Source organism: Thrips palmi, unplaced genomic scaffold, assembly GCF_012932325.1.
Source record: "Thrips palmi isolate BJ-2018 unplaced genomic scaffold, TpBJ-2018v1 HiC_scaffold_4, whole genome shotgun sequence".
Classification (NCBI taxonomy): Eukaryota; Metazoa; Arthropoda; class Insecta; order Thysanoptera; family Thripidae; genus Thrips; species Thrips palmi.
In genome coordinates, this window is record NW_023144631.1 from 14,153,176 (window position 1) to 14,179,966 (window position 26,791).

General features: G+C 45.7%; 1 protein-coding gene across 1 annotated transcript; it reads left to right on the forward strand.

Annotated features, from left to right (window-relative positions):
- The first annotated feature begins 5,860 nt into the window (after positions 1-5,860).
- On the forward strand, positions 5,861-18,591 carry LOC117649738. Its single transcript, XM_034392758.1, has 5 exons — positions 5,861-6,041; positions 6,886-7,002; positions 7,197-7,241; positions 17,075-17,292; positions 18,478-18,591. The coding sequence occupies exons 1-4, from the start codon at positions 5,889-5,891 to the stop codon at positions 17,237-17,239; spliced, it is 480 nt and encodes a 159-aa protein (XP_034248649.1). The 5' UTR covers positions 5,861-5,888; the 3' UTR covers positions 17,240-17,292; positions 18,478-18,591.
- Positions 18,592-26,791: the final 8,200 nt, after the last annotated feature.

A 26,791-nucleotide genomic window follows, 5' to 3' on the forward strand; every position in this document is an offset into this window, starting at 1 on the left:
CCGCATATCTGTAAACTTGGTTTCATAGAATTCGCTTACTCCACGTGCAGTGTGGTACATGAAATTTACAATGAAGTAGGTCGCAGCGTTCCTTGTAGGGCCATTAGCTGTGCCGATCGACAGGACTTCTCGAAGAGCCACAAGCACAACGTTCGAACGGTGGCCACTAAGAGGAAAGTACGTTCTGTAGGACGCCAGCATGAGCACCACTAGGTGGGCTACATAAACGATTTTTAAAAAGGTTTTTCCGGACATCATAATTATTGAAATTAGAAGTATCTCTGCGCAGTCATTTAGAAGGCTTCCACTGTACAAGACAACGTTGAAGGCGACGCTGTACCTGCGGCGGAAAAATAGTTTAGGTAACGCGGTATTGCTGTCAGTGCCTGCACGGTAAAAACGAAACCTGGGATTCCTAGGAGCCCTCTGTTATAAGGTATAGGAGTTTCCAGGAGATTCCTGGGATTCCCAGGAAGCGTTTTTACCCTGAGACATCACACTGAGATTGGAAGAGCCATGATCAAGACCCCCCCTTTCGGCGAGGTATTCTTTATCGACCACATTTGGGTGAGTATCATTTTATATCATAATGCGTCAGGCCATAAAGGTAGCTGATACTCTCTTTGTGGCCCTAATTTGGGCAAAAATACGATCCTCACCTAAAATTGGGTGAGAAAGTATACCTTCCCCAAAAATGGGTATTGACCACGACTTTTTCATTCTCAGTGTGCACCCGTGGACCACGAGAGCACTCACCGCCACCAGCCCTGCGAAAGCTGCAAGTCGCCGTTTCGGCTACTGAAGGGCGAAAGGCAAAGTGCCCTGGCGACCGAGTTTGGCACCCCTAGCTTGGAAATGGCTCGAACGAGCGGTCTCGTCGGGGCGCTGGCTCTGTGGAGCATTGCGGGCCCCGTCCGCACGCACCAGCGAGGCGGCGCTGAGTGGACAGCGTGACTCTCTAGCCAACGCGGTCGATGTCACATACTGCCTCAGACCAGAATGTGTTTGATTTGCTTCCGATAGTTCGCCGATCGCGTGGGTTACGGGGATGCGCGGGAAAGAGGGGCAAAGACAACTATACCCGGGGGGGCAACGTTTCAGCACACCAGAGAATGCCTTTGGGGGGAAGGGGACGATGTCTGGACGAATTAAGTTACCGGCGTGGCGGGAGTGAACGGGTACAATCTGGAAATCAGATAGTGATACATCTCACTCTCTCAGGGGTGAGACATAACTGCCTCACCGAAAAAGGATGACATCACCGAAACAATCACGCACACCGAAAAGAGGGCGTACCCGTATGTATCACAGAAAAAATGGTCGTACACAAATGTATCACCGGGAAAATGGTCGTACACAAATTTATCACGGAACAAAGAGTGATACTTCTCCAGGAAAAGAAGGGCCAAACTCGCTGATGTCTCACCGTTTTTTTGGTGATACATGCGTGTACGATCATTTTTTCGGTGATACATACGTGTACGACCTCTTTTCGGTGATACATTTTGTATCACTGAAAATTCGTGAGATGTATCACCCTTTGAATTACAGTGTGAAATATAAGTAACTAATCGACGAGCATTCACTGCAAATGCAACGGCGATACCAAAATACATTTTTTGGGGATACAATTGAGTATCGCCAATAAACGGTCTTACGGAAAAGTATTGCCTTCAGAACGGCGATACAAAAAAGTATCGCCAAAATTTGGCAATACTTTTGGATATTGCCAAAACCCCGGCATTAAACCAAGGTCTTCTCCCCTTGATTTGTTTGACGTTTATTTCCAAGTCGTGGCAATACTCCAAAATATCGCCAAATTTCGGCGATACTTTCGTGTATCGCCGTTTTGAAGGCAATACTTTTCCGTGAGGCCGTTTATTGGCGATACTTTATTGTATCGCCAAAAAAGGTACTAAAAGTATTGCCTTTGGATTTACAGTGTATTACTAGGTCATTGGGCTCCTCGTTACCTCGGGAAAGTTATTTACTAGGATATATGTATCTAGGGTTTGTATTGTGGGCGTGGGCTGGCGGTGCCAGTCAATAAATATCTAGTCTTGTTGGTTATCATCCACGCTGTCCAGCAATGTTGCACGTCCTGATTAGGAAAGAAGCGCAAGACCGGAACCCCTAAGATGGCCTCTCCAAAGAGAATGAAACTACCCTCTTTCATAGTCAGCCAAAGGTTCTTTTATTAATAACAGGAAAAGTAGCGATTTAAATCGGCAACTTTGGCCCGTCCCGTACATTAAGAAACGTACGAATTTCGCCCATAATTGACCCTGACGGGATTCAAACCTGAGTCTGAGGTTAAAATAAATGTCGTTTTCGTCATCAGCATCCTCAAAAACATAGGAAACAATGCAAAAACTCGAATAAAAAAAATGTTCAAAATATATTCCGGACGCTTTTTTTCTTTTTGGTCTTTGAGCTTGAATATGCTTCTTGGGTTAAATGTTATGACAGGAGAGTAAAGTAAGGACCTTTACCTTCAAAATGGTATACATGAAAGCCAAATCTCAGCAACGGTTAGGGAGATATAGGCGCCTAACAAAAGCCCTGCACGTGTCCGGAATTGCCCCAGGCTGGGGTAATTCCGGACGACCTATGGGGCAATGCCGGACGACCTTAAAATTAGACACTACTCGAGCTTACTTTCGCTTGTTTTGATGTGAGGCATGCTTTTAGAAGGCGTTCAAGGACATTTGCTGCGAACTGAAGTGTTTGATTATTACTGAAAGCATATTATAAGGAATGATTTCTATCAAAACCCCTAAATTGACAACACTGTCTTGAGTAAAGCTCTTAAACATAGCTGCAATGCTATTTTTCGTTCTTTCTTTATCCTTCTTAACGGTGGGGATGCATGTCCACAATTTTGAACGCACTACCTTAACATTATGCGGGAAATTGAAGAAAATAACCCCTCTTGTCCGGATTTACCCCACAGGTAGTGAAAACCTTTGATGTTCAACTGTAAGAAAACGGCGAGCCATACGAGCACTCCCGAAACGCCAAAGTAAAGTCCAATGACCATATAATATGATAAAATTTTAGTCATGGGACTGAACTTGACGGTAAGGTACGATAAGTACATGGAAATACGAGGGAAAGATGCACCTTTGCCTATTTTTGATGGTACTCAAATTTCGTGAAGCGACCACAGGCAAACGGCTTGACCTCCTACTTTGGCGATTTGGAATTCTCCTTTTAAACTGATTATCTTCTTCTGTTAGTCGGGCTTTTGAGTTATCTTCACTCAAACCCAGTGAAAATCGAAGTGTCCGGAATTACCCCGTGTCCGGAATTACCCCACTCTCCCTTACTTCTGTGTATCGCCGTTCTGAGGGCAATACTTTTCCGTAAGGCCGTTTGTTGGCGATACTCAATGTATCGCCAAAGAATGTGCATAAGTATCGCCTTTGCATTTGCAGTGAGACCGGAACCTCTAAGATGGCCTCTCCAAAGAGAATGAAACTACCCCCTTTCATAGTCAGCCAAAGGTGCTTTTGTTAAAAATTCATTTGACTTCTGATGCAAATGCATTGCACGGTGTTCTAGTAAATGGAATTTGGAACGTTTAAGCATATTTTATTGTTGGAGACATCAATCAATTAATTTTCGCTTGTGTTTTCTCGCTGCATCTACTGACCGCAAGACTACCCTCATTGATTTGAATTGAGTGCATAAGTTGTTTCAAACTTTAAAAAAAATCCTGTCGTTTTCATTTTTGGAATTAGGAGACATTCGTCTGCATGGTTGTGATGTTATCCTGTTTTTTTATTGTCGCGTGTCATGACGAGTTTTTACTGCGTCTTTGTTTTGTTGCGACGGAAATATTTTTTTTTATTCAATAGTTTTGCGATATTGTCAACAGAAAAGTGTGTTTCATTGTGAAAGTTGTGTTTCATTGCGTAATTCAAAATCGAGACGATTTTGCTGTTTTCGCGACTTTATTTTGTTGTCACAAAGAATGGTTTACTTCCCGTTTTTGATCGTTACTGGGTTTGAGAAATTAACTAAAAATCCGACAAGAGCAATAGGGGTTTTCCTTCGTTGGAACCTCTTAAAATTTAGAATATTGGTTATTGCGGCAGCGTTCGTTGTCAGTAGTTAAAGATGTCATTACAGCTTCTGGTGTTGAAAGTAAAGCATCTCAGATGACGGTGATTAGTGAAGTCACAAAACTATCGTTCTGTTCTGTTTATTTGGGCGGTAAAATATAACTGATTGAGACGGACAGGTAAATATTGACGTGTAGCCAGGGGACAGGCGACACGTCTGTTGATCCTGTACAATTTTAGTTGGATCAGCCGAACCGTTTAGAAGTCAAGCTGACACGCACACTCAGAGACGGGAAGAGTTTTTTTTAAACTGCCTTCGCTATCGCACCGTCGATCAGGACGTACTTTCATACTGAATTCTCCTCACTGACAGTTTTATTAAAGCAACAACGTCCGAAACAAAGTGTACATTTTCTGGGCCGCAGCAGTTTAAACACATGATGGTCCAGAAAATTGGGTGTAATATTTTGCAGCCCCCACATACATCTCAAGGCCTCGAATCCACATTTCCACATTGCTGATTCAATGTGTTCGGGCACAGTTCACATTCGATCACGTGCAGACTTTAGGGAAAATCAACGTGGAAAATTAATTTTTAAGTATATGATAGGCTGGGATGCTGCGAAAGTATCTGACAACTCAGCCAGATCTTTCGGTCCCAGCGTCAAAATCATTTAAGTTAGAAAGGTGAAAGATGCTGGAAAATTGTTGGTCTCTCATCAAGGTGGCCTTGGTTCGCTACAATAACCCTGTAGATGGAACGGTTTAGCCGCTGCTGGGACTCGAAAACCGAGCCGGACTGTCCGATTCTTTCGAGACTGCCAATGCACAAGGCCAGAATCATTTAAAACTTCGCAAGGACGGCCTTTGAAGACCCCTAGAAAGCTTTGTGTTCTATGTAAACTTCAATTGTTCTTTTTTGTATGGTTTTTGAAAAATGGAAATCCAATTTTAAGATGTACCGATGCTGTGATTTAGGTAAAAACTTTATTGTCTTCCTCAGGAACGCCTCAGTTGGTGGATATTTTCGTCAACAGATTCCATTACACTGTAGAAAAAATCCACGGGAAAAGGAACAGGCACAGTCTGTACGGTTTTTCATAACATGGGCTCTTATGGGAAGCACGGTTTTCAGGTACAGTTGTTCTGTACCGTACGGTCTAGCCATACCCTTTGCCTTGAAATGTACGGCTTTTTTTAATAGTGTACTCGACCCATTATGTCCAAAACCCTTCACTCGGAAGCAGCTCTTATAGTGAGTTTTCGGCCCCCTCTAAAGCCTGGAATTGGCGTCGGATTTCGGCATCCTGAAAGAATGTAATGAGCCCAGAAACCTGGTGTTAACCAGATCCGTAGTAATCGCGAGAAATCGCCCGCCAAGTGTTTACATTTTCCTCTATTTTTGACAGAAGCTCCTTTTTTGCGGTATCCCTAAATGTGCGAGATTGCTTGGGCACGCAGACATGACACGTCTGACGCTAACGGTGTGTTCATGTAACTCGTAAACGGCTAGACATTAAAAAGTTTCGCCCAAGCAATAAAATTGAATTGTTGACAGAGCCCCTTCTCGGAATAACGTTTGTGTCTTTAAACTTTGACGAGGTATACAAACAACGTTAATAGCAAAAGTGTAATGTTTGTGCGCTGTCGTTTCGTGCAGTCAAAGTCCACAGAACGGGACAGAGTCCGCGATACTGATCAGTGCGTGGCCGGAAAACAAGAGGATTGACGCTGGTTGCAGGGTCGTGCAGGCTGCTACGTTTCCACAAAACCACAACAGCGACCTCTTCCGCAGGGCATGCAGCCTCAGCTGTTTGTTTCATGCGAGGCCTTTTGCGCATTGAAATTACTCTCAGTGTGATGCAGGCTGCCCACGGTCTTCTCATGCTGCCTCTCCGATCTGTGTCGCTATGCATGCTGCTTCTCCTCCTTTACTGCGATTACGGGCACTGCAAACCTCTTAATACTTTCGCCGTAAGTTCCAACGTGGTGTGCCGCCCATTCCCTTGCATTAGGCCTCTCGCTTGGTTGATGACAATGCCTCAAATCGAGAGAATAAACACTGGCTAAACTAACGCGTAGTTGTACGCTTCATTCAAGCGGTCAACTACACTCTAAGACTGTACCCTACGCCCTTCTTCAAGCGTACAACTACGCATCAAGACTACGTCCTACTTTTACGCCCTCGTTTTACCAGTGAAGTGTGAATATTTTACTTGAAATGCTGTATGCACAGGCTTGTCATGAACGGAACCGTTGATGCCGCGGAACGACTTTTGATGGTTTTATGCCTGTGCATACGGTATTTGAAGTAAAATGAGGGGTGTTCAGTTCTTCCCCTGTCCAGTGCTGCCCCGCACTGACCCTAGACCAGCAATCCAAAACCCTCTCCAATTATTGAATTCTTACGAAAGGAAATTATCTTCATACGTACACTGTAAAAAATTCCGTAGTTTTGTACGGAAAACGTACAGACGAAAATGGTACGGAAGTGCGGATAAAAGTGCGGAACGTCCGTACTTGTCCCAGAAGAACTCATGTAATCGGGTTCGGAAAAACAGTACAGAAGTTCGGTAGGACAGGTACGGACGGTCCAGGCAAATTATTGACCAGACATGTTCCGCACTTTTTTCTCGCAGTGTAAACTAACAAAAAAATATTTAGTAACATAGGACCTATTTCTAGATATTGCAGTCTAAATAGTTAGTCCCTTATGTAACGTTTGCGCAACATACTTCGTAAGGTTTTAAAGCGTGAGTGTAGCTAGATATTGTGAAGACTCCGAGAAATCGAAATAAAACTGTTGTTTCTCCCGCAGGGGCCGTTCATAGCGTATGCTCATAGGTTCGATACATGCCCGTCAGACGGCACCTTCGTGTACAACGTGCGAGTCAGCCACTTCAACCCAGCGAAGCCCTTCGAGAGGCAGACCGTCAAGGTGGCCTTACAATGCGTGTCCGCCTATGTCCGGCGTCCCAATATTGGCGTTTTTGTTGAGAAAAGTTCGCATATGATGGTTTAAAAGGGTTAAGAATAGTAATTTACATCATATTCCTGTTACATTTTGTTCAAATAGTGCCAATAATCGGAGGACGGACATGGCCGGACACTCATTGTAAGGCCACCTTAACAGGGAATGCTTCCATGAAAGAGGATATGAACGATTCGATGTGGGTAAGATCCATTACCAACGAGTGGACCAATACCGTTGCTGGTGCATGAAGGGGGAGGTTCTGCTGAAAATATATCGTTCTTCACTGTCAGAAATTTTGTGGTAAATTAGCGACAAAATAGTCGTTAATTTTGATAGCGACCGAATTCGTTCTTCAACTATTTCGTCGTAACTGAACGACTAAAAAATCATTTCTCTACGCCATTGTCGTAATCGCGATTACACACTGTCATGAGACTTTTTTTGTCCCATGAATGATGCAATTAAGCACATCCGGTGGTGATGCAACTTGGTATCCACCAGGCGGGACTAATTGTCTAGTGAAAGTCCAATTTGCAGCAGGTGTCGGACAAAATGTGTCACCAGGCGGGAACAAAATTGCATCAGCGTCGGATGTGCTTAAATTTGCATAAATCGTGGGACAAAAAAAGATCCATAATATTTAGTGTCTACATATTTTAAAATCTGAAGTCCCCGAAAAATTGGTCAAAAGTTACGATTTTCCTCGCTTATTTACGATTCATTACACAAATTTACGACAAGAGTCGTAAATATATGACTGAAGCCATATTCCAAAAATAAATCACGATCGTTCGTAAACTTACGATCAAGTCGTAAATTTTCGACTTGATTCGTTTTAAAACGGAACGTGTCGCTATCAAAATTAGCGACAAATATGTCGTATACTTACGACTCAAGTCGTAACAAAATAAGTTGTTTCAAATCAACATAATTGTTCTTCAAAATGTCGTAAATATACGATCATTTTTAACAGTGTTATACACTCTTAACAGCCTATGAAGCAGCTTCATTACTACGAAGGAAATGAAGGCATTGTAGAATTGCTTCGTAACATGAAGAAATGCCAGGGATCCTTAACTTACCCAATAAGGGCATCATAACGTTATCAGAGTTAAAGTTATTAACCTTAACTTCTGAATCTTTTCAAAAAGGGTAAGTTATTTTATTGTGTTTTGAATTTGTGTAGAGATACTTTTGGAAGTACTTCCAAAAGTCCGTACCCTTAACCTTTAGCGAAAATTGTCTTATGTTACGTTATGAAAGCAGTGTAAGTTAAATGTTGAGTTAAGGGATCTCTGAGAAATGCTTCCTAATACGAAGCATTTCTTCGTAGATTTTGAAATGCCTTCATTTTCTTCGTATTACGAAGCGACTCTTCGCAGAGTTTTTACAGTGCATAGTAAAGGTTAGAGTTAGATATTTTAAGACTCACGCTGCGCGAGAAATATTCTTACTACTTTAGACATGAAGACACTCCACACACTTTTGAACCGGCTGATTCACCAAAACATACCGAAAGTTTGTCAAAGCAACACCACAAACGTCACACATATATGCTTGTTCAAGTAGTACGCACTTACAAACGCATACGGACGGCACAGATAATTGAGGGAGCTTAATTGCTAAAACGTGCACAAAATACTACTTCTATCTTGAGATGCATCTCTTGGGATGCGTTGATTCTTTCAACGTAGGACCCTTATCGAAGAAAGTAAGATTTCCACCAAATGCTCGCGCTAAGTTTCTGACCTCCTTTTCGATCGACTCCCACTGTGGCAAAAAGCTACGGAAATGCTGTAGACAGCTTGCGGTAATTCTCCGTCCCCCTTGTAAATATTCTCCGTCTCTATCAGTATACTCCGTATGACCGTACATTATTCTCCGTAGGACCTTACAGTGTTCCCCGTAGGACTATACAGTCTTCCACGTCCTACGGAGAAGAATGTGTGGTCCTCCGGAGAATATTGGTAAGAGGGCTACGGAGAATACTGGCAAAAACATTATCAGAATTTTGAGTACACGGTGAAACCGATGTCTGGAAATTTCCAGACAAATGGCCGTTTTTTTCCAGACAATGTCTGGAAATGTCTACTTTTTCCAGATAATGTCTGGAAATGGTCAAATCCCAGATATATATCTGGAAAAAAACATTTTCCAGATAATATCTGGAAATTTCCCAGATAGGGTAAGGTGCCCAGTGATGGCCACTTTTAGCGCACTGATGCGCCTTTAACCCCTTTACTAAGTGTCCCGCACGTCGTACCGGTATGAAAATTTCCAGAAACATAAAAGAAGGATAGAGTAAAGGTTCCCAAGGGTAGAAACCAGCAAAATAAAATTTATTCTTTGAGAAAAAATTAACCAAACTATCAGTACAGTTTGCCCAGTAATGGCCACCTTTTGCCCAGTGATAGCCAGGGTCCCGGCCCAGTGATGGCCACACTAGGGTTTGAGCGCTTTGTTTTCGTTTTTGACAGTTATTGAACCCAATTTCAGCTGGTTTGCACCTTGTTCGAAGCTACAGGGGTCACTGTGTCTTAGGGAACGGAAATCAGTGTAATCCTGGGAACCTACCCTGGGAATCTACTTGTGTTTATACCATAAATATAGAATTAAAGTTAAAATTTCAAGTTTGCGATAGAAAAGATTTGGTTTCCGAAATGATTTGATCTCGAGAAGGTGAACATGTAATGTTAAGCATGTTATAGGTACAGACTTCAAATTCAAAGGTTTATCGGTGTCCAAAGTGGAAAAAGGTACAAAATGCATCTTTTTTCCTGTTTCAAGGCCGATAACTTCTGAAAATCAAGCCTGAACCTAAAACATGCTTAACATTTTTTGTTCATCTTGTTGAGGTGAACGCGTTTCTGAAATCGAATTGTTTCCATCGCATATTTAAAATTTTGACTTAAAAACAAAACTTATTGTACGTACGGAGTCTAAACAGTTTCCATGGTACCGTGAATTCAGGTCCCCATGAGGCAGGCGGAGTGAGATGCCAGGTCAAAACCAAGATATTTCAGGCAACAAACTAGACGGACATGCACGGCGTCGCGTCAGTCGTTGCAAAGTCTGCTTCGAAACACTAGTGTGGCCATCACTGGCTGTGCACTGTTTTGCCTGCCCAGTACTGGCCACCACCCCTTTTCCCTCAAATGTAACGAAATTTCAAAAAAACTTGCATGTTATGGTTAACTTGCCCTCTTTCGATTCTTCTGACGTGATGTTTCTCTTGCACGGACCTCGTATTCACAAATGACAAGCGACGCCGTTAAAGCCTGCGCTAATCTGGGCCGGTAAGGAAAGCAACGTTCGACCGGCCGAGAACGCAGTGTTCAGCGCGCTGCGCCCGTGCGGCCGTCCCTAACACTAAAAAGCTGAAATTTTTTCGGCGTTGTGTTGCCAATATGTGACAGTACAAAACCTCAAAAGCTCAATTCTTTAACTAATCTCGCCTGGTTGGAAAGTCAGCGCAAAGTGTGAAGTGGCCATCACTGGTACCCTAGCCATCACTGGGCACGTTACCCTAATGTCTGGAAACAAAGGCCTTGACGCCGAGGTCCACGGATTTGCGACCTGGGGGTCCCCGATGGTGTCCTCGAGGTCCCCAGGACACGAGGAGTCCAACGCCGAGGTCGCCGACGCTCTAGGACAAGCGGTTCCGGAGATACGGGGACGTACCACAAGGAGTCCGTCAAAGCAACTTTTTAGTTGGAGGCCAAAATCATCATCGGCCTCTGGCTGCGTTCCACTTGGGTGTCCGGGACTTTTGACTTCAGCATCGTATTAAGGTAGTGCTAGACTACCAGGAACCCGTCAGAGGTCGCCGTCGGACCACCGGTGCGCCCAGGATGCCGACGAACGTGGCTGCTGTGCCGCCACACGGTTCAACACCGTTGTCGCCACCACCCAGGTGGTCCCCGATGGTGTCCTCGAGGTCCCCAGGACACGGGGAGTCCAACGCCGAGGTCGCCGACGCTCTAGGACAAGCGGTTCCGGAGATACGAGGACGTACCACAAGGAGTCCGTCAAAGCAACTTTTTAGTTGGAGGCCAAAATCATCATCGGCCTCTGGCTGCGTTCCACTTGGGTGTCCGGGACTTTTGACTTCAGCATCGTGTTAAGGTAGTGCTAGACTACCAGGAACCCGTCAGAGGTCGCCGTCGGACCACCGGTGCGCCCAGGATGCCGACGAACGTGGCTGCTGTGCCGCCGCACGGTTCAACACCGTTGTCGCCACCACCCAGGTGGTCCCCGATGGTGTCCTCGAGGTCCCCAGGACACGAGGAATCCAACGCCGAGGTCACCGACGCTCTAGGACAAGCGGTGTCGGAGATACGAGGACGTACCACAAGGAGTCCGTCAAAGCAACTTTTTAGTTGGAGGCCAAAATCATCATCGGCCTCTGGCTGCGTTCCACTTGGGTGTCCGGGACTTTTGACTTCAGCATCGTGTTAAGGTAGTGCTAGACTACCAGGAACCCGTCAGGGGTCGCCGTCGGACCACCGGTGCGCCCAGGATGCCGACGAACGTGAGGCACGCCGGAGCGCCGTGGCGTGCCGGGTGCCTAAACGATCGTCGCCACCGCTGCGGCCGCTGCCGCCGGGTCCTCCGCACCAACCGCGAGCTTGGACGACGGAGGCCGACGCCGTTGGCACCGACGCCGCCGACGTGTACGTCGACGCCACCACGTGCTTAGTCGGCCGTTAGTGTGTTCTAACGGCCGCTTCGTCGTCCAAGCTCGCGGCTGGTGCGGAGGACCCGGCGGCACGTTCGTCGGCATCCTGGGCGCACCGTTGGTCCGACGGCGACCTCTGACGGGTTCCTGGTAGTCTAGCACTACCTTAACACGATGCTGAAGTCAAAAGTCCCGGACACCCAAGTGGAACGCAGCCAGAGGCCGATGATGATTTTGGCCTCCAACTAAAAAGTTGCTTTGACGGACTCCTTGTGGTACGTCCTCGTATCTCCGGAACCGCTTGTCCTAGAGCGTCGGCGACCTCGGCGTTGGACTCCCCGTGTCCTGGGGACCTCGAGGACACCATCGGGGACCACCTGGGTGGTGGCGACAACGGTGTTGAACCGTGTGGCGCCACAGCAGCCACGTTCGTCGGCATCCTGGGCGCACCGGTGGTCCGACGGCGACCTCTGACGGGTTCCTGGTAGTCTAGCACTACCTTAACACGATGCTGAAGTCAAAAGTCCCGGACACCCAAGTGGAACGCAGCCAGAGGCCGATGATGATTTTGGCCTCCAACTAAAAAGTTGCTTTGACGGACTCCTTGTGGTACGTCCTCGTATCTCCGGAACCGCTTGTCCTAGAGCGTCGGCGACCTCGGCGTTGGACTCCCCGTGTCCTGGGGACCACGAGGACACCATCGGGGACCACCTGGGTGGTGGCGACAACGGTGTTGAACCGTGTGGCGGCACAGCAGCCACGTTCGTCGGCATCCTGGGCGCACCGGTGGTCCGACGGCGACCTCTGACGGGTTCCTGGTAGTCTAGCACTACCTTAATACGATGCTGAAGTCAAAAGTCCCGGACACCCAAGTGGAACGCAGCCAGAGGCCGATGATGATTTTGGCCTCCAACTAAAAAGTTGCTTTGACGGACTCCTTGTGGTACGTCCCCGTATCTCCGGAACCGCTTGTCCTAGAGCGTCGGCGACCTCGGCGTTGGACTCCTCGTGTCCTGGGGACCTCGAGGACACCAGCGGGGACCCCCAGGTCGCAAATCCGTGGACCTCGGCGTCAAGGCCTTTGTTTCCAGACATTATCTGGGAAATTTCCAGATATTATCTGGAAAATGTTATTTTCAGACATTGTCTGGAAATGCCGTTTTTTTCCAGATATATATCTGGGATTTGACCATTTCCAGACATTATCTGGAAAAAGTAGACATTTCCAGACATTGTCTGGAAAAAAACGGCCATTTCCAGACAATGTCTGGAAATGGGAAAAAATGTCTGGAAATTTCCAGACATCGGTTTTACCGTGTACTTTTTCGCCACAGAGCCTCGCATCGTATAGATCTTTTAAATTGTGCGCAACGCCCGACCGTCAGATGTACAGTCGGATTAGGGCGCGGCTGCAGGTGTTCTTTTCTTCGGTAGGTCGCCCCATCACCGCCTGTCTTGGCCCCGAACAGGCTCGCGGGACATTGGCCGTTCGGTCCAACAACCAATGGAAGGACAACGCTTTTATTTTCAACTTCCCTCGCGGGGCGTGTTCCATGGTGCGGGACCATTTGCCGGATGTCTTCCGAATCCTGACAACGCGAGACGGGAAGCTGCTTGAGAAAACAGCAGGGTCGTGCGCCATTCCATCGGTATGAGACACACACTAAACTCTTGTGGACTCTTTTAAGAATAAATATACACGCACCAATACGTGTGTTCTTCCCCACTGACCCAAGGGTAAAGTGCCGAACATGGATCGGGGTACCAATCGTAGATAATTTTTGTTAGCGAGCCTGTACTGCCAAAACAATCGACCCAATTTTTTCGAGGTTCTTCAAGAATTCACACTAAATGTTTATGTAGAATTTTGTACGTGCCACCTGCACGATTTTGTGCATGCGGGGAATTTGCATGATATTATGCGTGAAAATGCATAAATTTATGCAAATTCACGCACAATTTTATGCACGACGGCACACAAGTTTAAAATTATGCATCACCACGTACAAAATTGTACATCTTAGTGTGAAGTCTACACAGAATCACGCGCGGGGGAGCTCATCAATCTTAGCGTTTCACTTACAGTATGCAAGTGAAAAAGTGCCTCTGAAAAGGGGTCCGAAAACGGCCTGGTTTCAGGTTAGGTTAAGGGTCAAAATTAAAACCGTTATTAAAAAGAATCCATTCATCAGAAATGTCTCAAAAATTTTTCGTGGCACCTTCAGAGTGTACACTTTTAAAATTTAGGTGACCGGAAGTTATCGGATCTCCCCTGTCAAAACGCGAGGGGGGTGATCCATGTTTGGGTCTGACCCAAACATCACGCAAAAAAATAAATCGCTTCAGAGCTAAAAAGTTAGCACCAGTGCTAATTTATCTAGCTCTGTAGGCCCAGCAAAATTTTTAGCTGCACAGCTTAAAATTATTAGCTGGGTAAATTTAGCTATGGAGAAAACGGAGATAAGTGATATTGATAACAACTCTAGCTGCATTAGCATTGTGGAATTCTTCATGATTATGATATTTATTAGAAGGTGCGGGATTTTCTGTCTAAGACGGACCAGTCGTCCTGAGGCGTAAGGCTCCTCCGGGACAGTCGTGTCTCAAGGGACTTTAAAAATTGCTGACCATGGGTGATGTCACGATGAGAACGAGGGGAGCATCCGTTCCCCGACTAACCCAGTGGTGTTTTCCTAAAAAATTTATAGGCCATACGGTGTCAAGGGTTGCCTCCCTTCCAGGCGTTAGTCACTAACCCATCTCTCAATGCTAGCCACCAGCGCGAGCGAAGCGCCACGGAACGAACGTAGCCTTGCCCTATCTCCTAAACATTTTTGCTGCATTGTAAATCCCATTTTGCAGCCATTGATTAGCAATGCAGCAAACTGAAGTAGCTGAATCCTTCAGAAATATAGGTTCCGGGAAAGCCGATCTCCGGCAGACCCTCAACTAAAGGAGCAGCGCTACTCAGCAGAGGTCGCTAGCAGAGTTGCAATTTTTTTAGCTGTGGTGCTAAAAAACGCCAACTAAGAAAGTTACCTCTGGACTGACTTCTTTTTTTGCGTGATGCATCACGAAAATCAGCGAAATTTCAAAGCCCTGTAAATTTCAAAGTATTTGTTATTGAATGTACAGTTCTTGGAAGAAGGTTGTCTTTGTGGCAATCTTGAAGTGTGTCGAAGAAAATTTAGGTCATCGCTTGTTTGAGCCGAAATATAGGACATTTCTAAAAAGTGATCCATGTTTGGCAACCTTACCCTACAATAGTTTACCTCATTGGGTACATTTCATGCATCTTTGTACATAAAATGTTCACAATGATGATTGATATCGTGCAGAGCTTACATGCGTGCACGTAACGCACGAAAAAAGTCAGCACGAGTTTTGAGTGCAGAAAGTCAACACACTGCACCACATCCTGCCACGGCAAGGTCAACGCTGGACCTTTCCATGTTCCCTCCCATCACGTTTGAAAACAGGTATAAAATTTATCGGAGTGCATGTGTTTCCTCTTCTTTACTCCAAAACTACAAATTTGCTCGCGAGCAATCGAGCAACTTCGGAGTATAAATTAGAATAACTCGCTTTAAATTAGGTGCTGTGTGAGTGTATTGAAATAAGGAAGCGGATGATTCGAAAAATGGTTCAAGCATTACATAAACTACTTAAATTCCTTTTTTAACGAGTCTGTTACAAATCCCCCCCCCCCAATGCGTGTTACGCAAAAAGAACGTCTCTAACCATCACAGGACAAATTTAGGGCAACTTATGCCACGTGGTTACATGGTACATGGGTCACGCTTCAAAGGCCCCAACAACGGTGCTTTGATGGTGATTGATACCTGAGGAGCCTCAAACAGAAACTTCCTAGAACTCACAATCTGAGATTTGCCTGTTTTCAGTGTGCCCTATAGTTCAGACTCCCTCCACAACTATACCTGAGCACCGATCACATCAGCTTCGATTGTTCAAGGACCCTCTACTTTTAGCGAAAGAGGGGCCATACTTACGGGACTCCTTCGCTAAAAGTAGAGGGTCCTTGAACAATCGAAGCGGATGTGATCGGTGCTCAGGTATAGTTGCGGAGGGAGTCTCGCCATTTTGTGGTGAGACGTTTGCGTCTGACCGTTTTATGGCGAGACTTTTTTGTCTGACCGACTTTTATGTCTCACCTCTGCAGTGGCGAGAAGTCTGACCTCTGAGAAGTGCTGGTCCGACTTAAGTGCGAACGTAGTGAGACCGCCGCAAAAAAGGGTCGCCGAGACGGGTCTCGAACAAAGTCTTTTCGGCCACTGCCATTGTCCTTTTATCAATTGCACCACGAGTTCGCTCTGCGAGACAGTGAAACGCGGAGCGGTCCAGGCGCGTAATTGGGGGGGGGGGGATCGCCCCCCCTTTTGGCCCCCGAGGGTCCGATTGGCCCAAGAAATAGCAGTTAGTCAGGAATCGTCCCTTAGCCTGGCCCGAACAACTAGCATTTTGGACATACTTAGGCATTGGCTTCTAGCTCGCTTCGCTCGCTGGAGGTAACTTGCTTCTGGGTCCTCTCCGCTGGCAAATTAACAGGATTGAGGTACCTCATGACTGATATATGTGATGCCTTCTTCGATCCTTAACCATCTTAGGCCGGGAAGAAAATTTGTTTGCAACGTATTTTCAACCATTTGTTTGTCTGGCCAACCGAAAATATGTACCTGGTAATGTTTAAAATCTCCTGGAACCCTAGGACTAAGACCCCAAGTTATAACATTTCCCGCTCAACAAGGCTATAGCTTTTAGCTCGCTTCGCTCGCAACAGGAAGCCTCTTCTAAATTTCGGCTCCGTGGCAAGTGGGGGGAAGCAAAGTGCGCCAGCCCTTCTAGACGAAAAAGTCTTCCCCATTGTAGGACTCGGAAACAACGTTTCAGACAGTTAAGCATTTATAGCTTTTGGCTCGCTTCGCTCGCTGAGAGCTATCTAATTCTAAATTCTCGCTATGAGTCCAAACAAATGTAGAATAAAGTGAATCCTCTTCAAACTTTGTAACAACCCCTCAATTTTCTGTAACGTTGTTTTGAATTTAGCCCCCTCCCTCCCCAAACCACGTCCCTAAAAATTACCTATCAGACACAGGCTCCTTGAAGGTAGGCAACTTTTCAAACATTCGCCCCCCCCTTTCGACCCGCCTAATTACGCCCCTGGAGCGGTCTCTCTCTCCAGCCAGCGAGCTGGTGACTCGAGCCGCCGCTGCGCTGCAGACGATGGCAAGGGATGCTGCTGTCAAGTGGTTTCAACTTGCCGCTTTCTATCATCGCGCTAACATTTCGACTCTTGCTGACTTATTTTCTGACATATCAAATTGTTCACGGTTGCAGGGGCGGTTCACCGTCGACAATGAGCCAGTGAGCTGGGAGTTTCCTAAGTTCAAAGTGATGCCGTATGGACACTACCGCCTCACTATCAAGATGGGCCCCATCACCAGTCGCGAAGTCCAATTGTGTTGTGTTGTGGATTGTGAAGTGATCCCTAGACCATCCTAGAGGAACGGCAAAACAGGCGCCCGGGTGATTCCATGCGTAGGGGGTCATTTCAGGTCAGTGGGGCCTTGCGCCTGAACGGAGGTTGATTTGGTTGGTAGCTTGGGTAATTCAAATTTGTTTACACTCTTGAAACCTTGCGAAGAGTCTTACTTGTTTGCAATGCGAAGAACGCATCCGTATTGCAAATCAGTTGTTCGCAACTTGAGAAGAAGTGCTTCGCAATTTGCAAACAACCTGTGTGTATTGTGAACCCTTGCAAACACATTGTTCGCAAAATTGCGAACAACTAGTTCGTAATACAATCAAGCCAAACTCTTCACTGTGCCAAAAAGCTACGGAAAATTCTGTAAACAGCTTGTGGTAATTCTCCGTAGCCCCCTTGTCAATATTCTCCGTAGGCTCTTACCGTATTCGCCGCAGGACCGTACAATATTCTCCGCACTCTACAAAAAATGTCCTGTCAACGCCGTTAATTTATTACCAATGTTTGCTGTTATGCAATTCACGGCGTTTGCTGTGAACTAGTTTACGGCGTTCACTGTGATCTCGGTTACAGTGTTCGCTGTGATCTGGCCACAGTAAACGCCGTGAATTGGAGCCTGATTTGCAGTACTTCGGTGCTTAGCGGCGTCAAACTCACAGTGTTTACTGGGGACCAAATCACAGTGAACACCGCGAACAAGATCACAGGAAACGCTGTGAATTGACCTACAGTGAAAACTGGTAATAAATTAACGGCATTTACAGGACATTTTTGGTAGAGTGCGTAGGACCTTACCGTGTTCTCTGTAGGACTATACAGTCTTCCAGGTCCTACGGAGGAGACTGTACGACTCTACGGAGAATACTGTAAGAGCATACAAAGAATATTGATAAGAGGGCTACGGAGAATCCTGGCAAACAAATAACTGAATTTTCCGTATCTTTATGCCACAGTGTTCGCAAGCTGCAAACCAAATGGTTTGTAATGCGAACACATTCTTCGTAAAGTTTGGAGAATGTAGTTAAATTAGGACCATTTCCTCATGTGGATAGTCAATCTAACTTTTGTTTTCCGAGGTTTTGTAAGCTATTAAAGTGTCGTTTTGCAAGTTTCATCAAGGCCGGAGAAGATTATATTGCCACGCTGACCGGACAAGTCACGGTTTGGTGTGCACCTATTTTGTAGCAAACACGCCATCTGTTCAACTGCGCGCAACGTGTCGTCTTGTTGACAACGATTTTTCTCTTCCTTTCAGGCCTGATGTCAACAACCGTCCAATGGCCGCAGGCATGGAACTGTCACTTTGCTCCCTTGAGACCAAGAGCTTCTACAAATTATTGTATGCAAATGAAGTAAATAAAAATGTTAGGTGAAAATGTTTTTCTCCTGCCGCCGCAAACCACAGGAGCCAGCCCGAACATAATATTTGGTCTTGTTCCTCCGGAGAACCTGAACTACACGATACATGACCTCCAAGGGGGGCTGACTCCTATAATACTTCGTACACAGCCCTATAATACTTGTATAATACCTTAATACTATAATCCATAATACCAAAAAATGCCGCACGTTAAGTGCAGTTCCGGTTTTAAAATAAGAAAATTTTGTAAAATTGAGGTGAATAAGCGTTCAGCGATTCCTAGACGAAACGTTAAAGTAAGAAAATGGTGCTAAGACTTATGTCTAGGTGCTGAGACTCTTAAAGATGCGCGGTAGTATTTTGAGGCTCAGAGCGCGAGCCGGAATCCATGTTTTCAACTAACTTGCGTATTTTGGAAACCCTTGGTACACGGAAAACCACTTAAAACGACACAATTATCCAAATATAATATTCGGAATAATACCTGTAATACTCTATAATACCTATAATATATAATACTTCGTACACGGTTCGGGAGAGTCAGCCCCCCTTGATGACCTCCAAGGAGGTTTCACGATTAGGGTTCTATAGTCTTTACTAGTCTATAATTTTGGATTCTTTTTCTGTTTTCCTCTCTTGTTATTTAAAGAATTGTTCCACTTAATTTTAAGTTATCTCATGATGCCATCTGATTGTGCATGTTTATGTTCTTGAAAGGAGGAGGCATTTTCCTTATTCACATGTGCATGTGAACTTCCAGGGGTCTTTTTGAAGTATTTTATTATTATACATTTCTCTTCCTGGGATTATATATCCAGTTTATTCTTACTTGGTTTTTCTATTGCAGCTCCTAGTTGGTACAATGCGGAATCACCTGACTGCCAGGGGTAGACTGCAAGTTGAAAGAACACCGTTTCAATATTAATGCTTATGGTGGTGTGGCTTTTGGCCACACCTGATTCATTTAGAAGCGTATCTTAATAATTTAGTGTAAATTCAGGAACTCTTTAATATTTTTACTATATTATAATTGAAGCATTGAGGGAAATGGCCTCTGATTACAATGTCTAGCCAGATGCTGAGGAGAGGGAGGCTTTAAGTGCAACATTTGAAAGGGGCTCTGGATTTCCTGGAGTTATCAATTCTGATGATGCAACTCCTGTATAGCGCGTCATCGACCGATAAAGCACAATATCGTAATAGGCAGACTGAAATAACAAACGTGGTCTAGACCGGAACCACTGGTGTGGTCATATGGGTGCCATTTTCACCGCATCAGTTGGTGTGGACTTAAACACGTTTGGCCGCACTTGGTGTGGTCTTTCCATGCAATGACCACACCAAACGCAACAAACGTGGTATAGACCACACCAATCCCCCGAAAAAAAGGTCTAGTGTTCTGTTTCTCTGTTCACAGGTCGAGGGGTCCTATTCAAAAGATCTTATCTGGGCGTTCCCCCCAAGACAATCTTATCTTAAACGCCGGCAAATTTCACTCATTGTGAACAATCAGAATAAATACGACGGTAAGCGAAACATATTTATACATGCACTTTTGGTTTCTTTGATCTTCCATCTTTAGATTAACTTGTACAAACTCACAAATTATATTGATATGTTGCTGTACCAAATGATCAAACTATGTGAAATTCGCGTGCGTTTAAGATAAGATTGTCTTGGGGGGAACGCCCATATAAGATCTTTTGAATAGGACCCCTCGAGGTAGGTCAGCCTCTAGAGTCGAAAAAGTTCGAAATCAGGGGAGGATTTCCTGGGCCCTTCCAACCATGTTAGAAGTGGACATCGGTGTTGACACGAAAGGTAAGTGGCAGCAAGGCTGCGCGTGGCTGTAGGTGCACCGCTTCGCCGCTGCGCCAAGGCGCGGTGCTGCTGTGTCTGCGCTTGCTCACCCTTTTACTGTTCTGTTCGAGCTTATCGGCACTGCCCCTGTGGCCGACGACGTGGTAGGGGAGTGGCAGGACGCCAGTCTGCCATCGGTAAGGGAAGGTGGGGACCCATGTGTCACTTTTTTTTTGTTTTGAGTGTCAAAATTTTGGTTTTGGGCATAAATTAAATGTTTTGGGTCAGAAGCATGAGTTAATCTTCCTTCTACAAGGGCCAACTGAATTTGTTCATGTATCTCATCTGGTTTTGGATAGGAGTAATCAATCTTGCTTGTTCGGCCGGAATTTTGCCTAGATGGCATCAATTGAACCCCAGGAAGACACTCTGAGCGTGGGCGAGCTACAAGTTGACTTTCGTTTTCTCCCCCTATAAAATATGACGGAATTAACAGACGCTGTATGGTGTAAATAGGTCAAATGAAGCGGCAAACATGGCCTTGTCCCAGTATTTGAAAATGTTTATCCGGGGGAGGTCGAAATTACGCGTTGGCGATTACGGGTTTATGATAGTGAGTTACGGCAAAGCGACCTATTATCCTTGTTTTGAACCTACCATACTCCTGTAGAAGTATTTCCACCGTTGCAGCTTTGTTTAATATCAATTTCGAAGCCGAATAGGGTTGGCGCTTGGTTCGGTGCAGGCACAAAACACCGAGGGGGGACCCACTAGGCACATTCGTTGTACATCCTGAGACCCAACTCCCGAAAAAATCACTCACATTCAAGACACATTCCACACATTCTCATAGAATCAAAACAATCAGCCACAATCCACCACACTCTTACACATTCGCTAACATTCCCTAACATTCTCACACAATCGCTGTACATTCTCTGACATTCTCATACATTCAGTCACATTCTGGACACATTCTCTGCACATTCCTTACACATTCTCAATGACAGTCCCCTAAAAATATTTATTTTAGTCTAATAACTTCGATTTAGGTTTACGTTCCTTTCAGCTCTAGCAGTTCTTCCCTCCCTCCAGTGCGGTAGTGCGGTAGTTCGTGTCCGTCCCGAATCCGAACGGAGCCGCTGGCCCGTGCTCGCGTCGGGATCGTCCCTGGAAGCGCGCGAAACTCTGTCGAAGTCGAGTCAGCCAAGCCAACCTGCGCAACCGAGATGCATGCTGGGAGACCGGGCAAGCCGGCAGGCAGGCAGGCAGGCTGGCAGGCAGGTAGGCGGTCCTCCGCTGCGGCCGGCGACGGATTCGGGAGGGATTAGCTGCCCGGTCTCCCAGCATGCATCTCGGTTGCGCAGACCTATCTTCCATATGACCTTAAGTGGGTCCCCCCTCGCAAAACACGCTTAGAGCCGCGAAATACAAATGCCGGTAGCAAGTGACGCAATTTGCGGACGAAACTTTTCTTCCACTTTACGAACGAACGAATCGACTCAAGGTTTTGGGACTTAGGTTAAAATGTAGACTAAAGTGTCCACTTTCGTAACACACAAAACTTTCAGTGTTTTAACGGCGTTATAAGGAATAAGACTTCACATTGTGTTTCAATCGGGGATTGGGACACCGACAAAACGGCCATTTTTGTACTTTTCCGGCGCTATATGTGGTACAAGAAGTCAAAAATTTTGACTGAAAACATGTACATGCCATTCTCTGAAGATGTTTTGTTGTTACATAAGGGGTATTTGCTGATAGGAAGTCCGTGCAAGTGGTAATTGAGCTAAACATCTTTGATTTTAAAATTTCCACATTTTGACGAACCAACCCATGTAAATTACATTGACAATGAATGGTCCCTCCAGGACCACCTTCTTTGCATGCCCCATTGCAAGGCTGAGTCTGTCACGGCAGATGTGATTAGTGACACCATAAATATGGAAAAGGTGAAATTAGACATTGATCCGGAGTCAAAAATGTGCAACACAACTGACGACGGCGCAGACATGGCGGCGGCTGTGCGCCTAGCCGGTGTACGGGAATAGATCCCCCCCCCCGAAAAAGAACCGGAGGTGACTTTACCGCGGGATAAAACCACCGCCCTCGGCTGACTCCTGAGAAGGGGTGGTTTTACACCGAGGTAAAGTCACCCCCCTGCTGGTCCTGGGGAGTGGTTCTATCCCGTGGTAGAACCACCCCCCTAGCTGGCTCAGGGGGGTGCATCTATCACGGGATAAAACCACCCCCCAAAGACGGGGAGTTACTTTATCACGGGATGAAACCACCCCCAAATTTGCATATTTGACGGGTTTTGACAGCACTTCTCACCACACGGTAAAACGAAAGCCTCACACTTAATCACTACCGTAGAACGGGGTAATATGAGACATGAAGGAAAATCGAGACAAAGCGCACTTTTTTCGGTTTTTGTCGTGTCGCTATCTAGCGGTTGTTCAGAAGTCCACCGTGAATTTTTTTTCGTGATCTATGAGGCCGTGGCAGCTCACGGGAAACGCACGAAGGCTATCAGAGACTCGCCAGGGTTATTTAGAACCGAAGGAAAAACCTCTAAATTCTAACAAGTTTTATAAAGCAAGTAAAAACCTCCCCAGAAACCTCGGTTTGCACTCGGGTTCTCGTCCGAACGAGGTTTAAATCTGTAAGCAATTATGTCAACATAATCAGGACAAAATTTGGTTCCGTTATGTCTACTCCCGGGCTGCCTGTTCCAGATGGAATACAATTTTGTTACCTTGCAGGGAAAATAGAGACACCTCTTTTCGCTTGAAACATGAGGCCAAACATACTCCACTGTTAATAATTTCAAGTAATGATTATTTTAACACGAATTTGTTTTACTATCTGACCGGCATCTATGCTCTTCGTTTAGTTTTTTCATGTGACAGGCACAACTCATGACTTTTTATACATTTTTCAGCTTTCTTTAGTGACACCCATTTTTCTCCCCTCCAGATATAATATCGTCTCCATTATAGTTTCCAATTATCTTTAAAATGAATGAAAAGAACTTAAAAAGCTCCAAACCCGCCTCAATGATGTAATTATCCATACTTCTTTAACATTTCTTTCTTCTGTCTCACATTACCCCACATTGCAGGGAAATATGGGACGGCATTCCGAGGGTTATTGGAAGATCCCTGCTGCACCTAAAAATCTGAAATTTGGTGAGAGTGTAGCCAAAGGGTCAATGAACAAGTGATGAATACCTCAGTACCTCAAATTGAAATTAAAAGGGGAAAATTCACAAAAAAAAACTCGAAATTTGTCTCATATTACCCCGTTCTACGGTATGTAGTTTTTTCTGCGCGCCAATGCACGAAATTAAACATGCACTTCGTAACGCAAGAATTTGCGCGCGACAAGAAACGATTTCGTGCGTGAGTATGCAGAAAATCGTGCATTGTCGCGCACAAATTCGTGCGTTACGAAGTGCATGTTTAATTTCGTGCATCGGCGCGCAGAAAAACCTTCATAGTAATTTAGTGTGTGGAATGCAAACAAAAAATCGCGAAGGTGTTTGCAATACAAAGCTGGTGAATACTACGTTTCCAAAGCACTTTGGTTTGCAAGCTTTCAAGTATGCGCCCCGATTTTGGGTGCACTGTCAGAAAACTCCGTAAAAATACGGAAATTTAACGGAGACTGTCCATTTTTTTTAACGGAGATCTCCGTTTTTTTGAATTATGGATTTTCTCCGTAAAAATATGGAAGTTATGTATATAAATAAAATAGAAGCCTTACTTATCAAAACGAACAGACTAATTCACGTTATCGATGGGTTGGGTGACCAACTGATTAGGTGTTCCAAGAGTGCGCCTTCCCTAAAGCGACCTCGCCTTTGGGTTTCCGTCCATTTATCCGATACTAATGGCATGTGGTCAAGTGGATCTTCAAACAGTTTTGGAGAATATCACTTTCGTCTAAAAGGACACTGTTTGCATTAACATCGAAGGTGGAAGGAGGGAAGTAAACCGTTAAAATGCGTTTATATCTGCAAAATTGCGGTTCATCTCCGTAAAAATATGGAAAATCTCCGTAAAAATATGGAAAATTTACGGAGCCTCCATTCCCAAAATTAGAGTAACTTTCTCCGTAAATTTACGGACTTTTTTTCTGACAGTGTGTCTTGTGGAGACGGAAAAAAGCATAAAGTTGACCGGGACGCTCTCCCGTAAAATATGCGAAATATGGGGGGTTGTTTCATCACGAGATGAAATGACCCACCATTTTCAGGGGGGGGGTGCTTTTATCACGGGATGACCCCCCCCCCTCCCCGGTGGTTCTATCCCGTGATAAATGCACCCCTCTGAGCCAGCTAGGGGGGTGGTTCTACCACGGGATAAAACCACTCCCTACACGGATCAGGGGGTGACTTCACCACGGGTTGAAACCACCCCCCTCAGGAATCAGACTGGGGGGGGGGGTTTATCCCGTGGTAAAGTCACCCCCGGTGCTTTTTCCAGGGTGGGTGGATCTATAACCTCACACCGGCCAAGATCGCAATTATTGCACGGACCACTGCACGAACCTCACTGTGAAAAAAGCCACGGAAGCCAAATTGACCAAGAAACAGACCTGTATGGCGAGGCCGGAGGTCATGTAGCGGGCCAAGTTATCTATGACCGTCAAAGCTATAATTAGCTCCAGAGCAAAGTTTCTTACCAACCTAAAATCCAACTTGGTTATGGGGCCAGCCTCCCGTACAGAACAGAAAGTATTTGTTTCGTTGATTCCTATGTTAAAGTCTGCTAAATCTCAATTTTCAAAGGTAAGCAAGGTCAATTTACATGTGTAACTAACGACTACCAAAACTAAGGCAGTCAGGCTTCGGTTAATTTGTTAATTAACACATTTTGTTTTCATGTTCTTCGCGCTTTGTAAATAGTTGTCCAGAGCTCTGGTCCGATTACAGAAAGCTGAACTGTTACAAGGAATCAAAGCAGCTAACATAAATGATGTCATAAGTGCTGTTGCCCCAATCCAGGCCCTGGCCAGAAAGGGGGGCAAAAATAAGTTCGTGGCTGAACATTGTTACAAAATACAGCAACAGGCTTTACTGGTGCCCAACGACAGTGAGCTAAAAATGAAAGCACACATCAAGAATGAACGGAGCATGATGCCACTGTTAGTACTAATCCAGAAGATGAAGTCTATTGTTGAGTATATCAAATGCAGTGGTCTAAATGATCGTGTGGAGGGAGGAACGTTAAAGCAGCCCGCGAAACTGAATTTTATATGAACTAAATACAGGCTTCTATAAATATTGTATACAGTTTTAAAAAAGTGATTCCTTAGAAGATGCATAAAAAGTATCTAGATCATCCAGATTATACTACTGATAAGGTTTTTCGTGCTAATAAGGCTTGCGCGCCCATGGTGGACCAGGGGGTGGCAACGCTGTACACGTATGCTGACGCCATGTTCGACCCCCCCTTAAATCATGGTTCTTTTCAAGGAGATACTCTCTGAACCCAGCAAAGGAATCGAATGAAACTTGAGTGCGGCATCAAGTAAAAAGGTCATATTAAAGTAATAATTAAACGAGAGCACACTTACGATCAATTCACTCCTTGAAACCGCATCGCGAAAACAAGAGAAAAATTGGGTTTTGTTAAAATCGCTACAAGAAAAGTGTCTACTTATATTTTCAAAACGTTAATCTTGTTAAGTTTTTGAGTTTTTGAGTTGAAACCTGGCCTAAACACTTCCTCAATTCATATATTATCGTAATAACAAAACAGCTTGGCTCTAATGGACTTAGTACTTTGAATCTCGTCGAAGTAAACTAATGTGCAAGGGGTGGCCGAACATGGCGTCAAGAAAGATGCGGGGCGTTGCCACCCCCTGTGCTGTACCAGGTGGGTCACGGACCCCGTGTGAAATGGTTACTATGCAACCCGCTCGGAGCCCTGCATCCGGGCTTGCCTATGCGGCAGTCGGTGGGCGAACGGGAGGACTAGGGGTGCCACCCGTCTTGCCCAGCCCCAGTTGTCGTTCCGCGGACACCTCGCGGCCTCCGCGAGGGCAGTCAGCCGAGGGTCTCGCGAGTCCTCTCGCGGATTCCGCGAGTCCTGCCGCGGGCTTCGCGAGTCCTCGCGGGCGTTCCGTGTCCTCGCGGCCTGCCCTCGCGAAACCCGTGAAAGGACTTGCGAAGTCCGCGAGAGGACTCGCGAGACCCGCGGCGGACTGCCCTCGCGGAGGCCGCGAGGTGTCCGCGGAACGACAACTGGGGCTGGGCAAGGCGGGTGGCACCCCTAGTCCTCCCGTTCGCCTGCCGACTGTCGCATAGGCAAGCCCGGATGCAGGGCTCCGAGCGGGTTGCATAGTAACCATTTCACACGGGGGTCCGTGACCCACCTGGTACTTGAACCGCTGGCCATAC